The 1,000-nt window shown below is 46.6% G+C and overlaps 1 protein-coding gene across 1 annotated transcript in view; it reads left to right on the forward strand.

The window, feature by feature from the left end:
* Window positions 1-87: 87 nt before the first annotated feature.
* The window catches only part of LOC102314369 (tripartite motif-containing protein 16), a 2,142-nt gene continuing 1,229 nt past the window's right edge, over window positions 88-1,000 (forward strand). Inside the window, exon 1 of the mRNA XM_042216690.1 lies at window positions 88-459. Coding sequence (XP_042072624.1) covers window positions 268-459 — 192 coding nt within the window. The 5' untranslated portion in view covers window positions 88-267. The remainder of the gene's footprint in view (window positions 460-1,000) is intronic.

A 1,000-nucleotide genomic window follows, 5' to 3' on the forward strand; every position in this document is an offset into this window, starting at 1 on the left:
GAGGGAAGACAGGCTTTAACTAACACAGTAGGGAGAGGGTCAAGTTGACAGGTGGATGGCTTAGATTTTTTAATGAGATTAGATACATCAGTAAAGAACGTCACATCACTATCATCCAGAAACCACATTTGTGAGTTTGGCCTGCTTATTATCCTCGCAGAATAAAGGAATAAAGCTTTTCTGTGTTCTTCCAACCGACGTTGAGTGTTTGAAACGAGTTGGATTATTGAGGCGACAACGATCTAAATTACATTTATCATCCCGAAAATGGCGCAGCGAGAAAACCAGGTGAACCGAGACAAACTCTGCTGCTCGATCTGTTTGGATCTCCTGAAGGATCCGGTGACTATTCCCTGCGGACACAGCTACTGTATGAACTGTGTTAAAATCTACTGGGATGAAGAGGATCAGAAGGAAACCCACAGCTGTCCTCAGTGCAGACAGACCTTCACACCGAGGTCTGCTCTGGTGAGAAACACCGTGATAGCAGATTTAGTGGAGGAAACAAAGAAGACTGGACTCCAAGCTGCTAAAGCTGATCTCTGTCATGCTGAACATGAAGATGTGAGCTGTGATTTCTGCACTGAGACAAAGCTGAAAGCTGTCAAGTCCTGTCTGCAGTGTCTGGTCTCTTACTGTGAGCAGCACCTCCAGCCTCACTATGAATCCTCCGCCTTTAAGAAACACAAGCTGGTGGACCCCTCCCAGAAGCTCCAGGAGATCATGTGCCCTCGCCACAATGAGGTGATGAAGATCTTCTGCCGCACTAATCAACAATGTATCTGCATTCTTTGCACAATGGATGAACATAAAGGCCACGACACAGTTTCAGCTGCAGCAGAGATGAACGAGAAGCAGAGAGAGCTTAAAGAGAGACAGCAGAACATCGAGAGGAAAATTAAAGAGAAAGAGAAAAGCTTGAAGGTCCTGCAGCAGGAGATCTCTGAGCTGAGGAGGAGAAAAGCTGAGCTGGAGCAGCTCTCTCACACAGAGGACCCCA

Source organism: Haplochromis burtoni, unplaced genomic scaffold (genome assembly GCF_018398535.1).
Source record: "Haplochromis burtoni strain Fernald_Lab_line unplaced genomic scaffold, NCSU_Asbu1 Contig_1198, whole genome shotgun sequence".
Lineage (NCBI taxonomy): Eukaryota > Metazoa > Chordata > Actinopteri > Cichliformes > Cichlidae > Haplochromis > Haplochromis burtoni.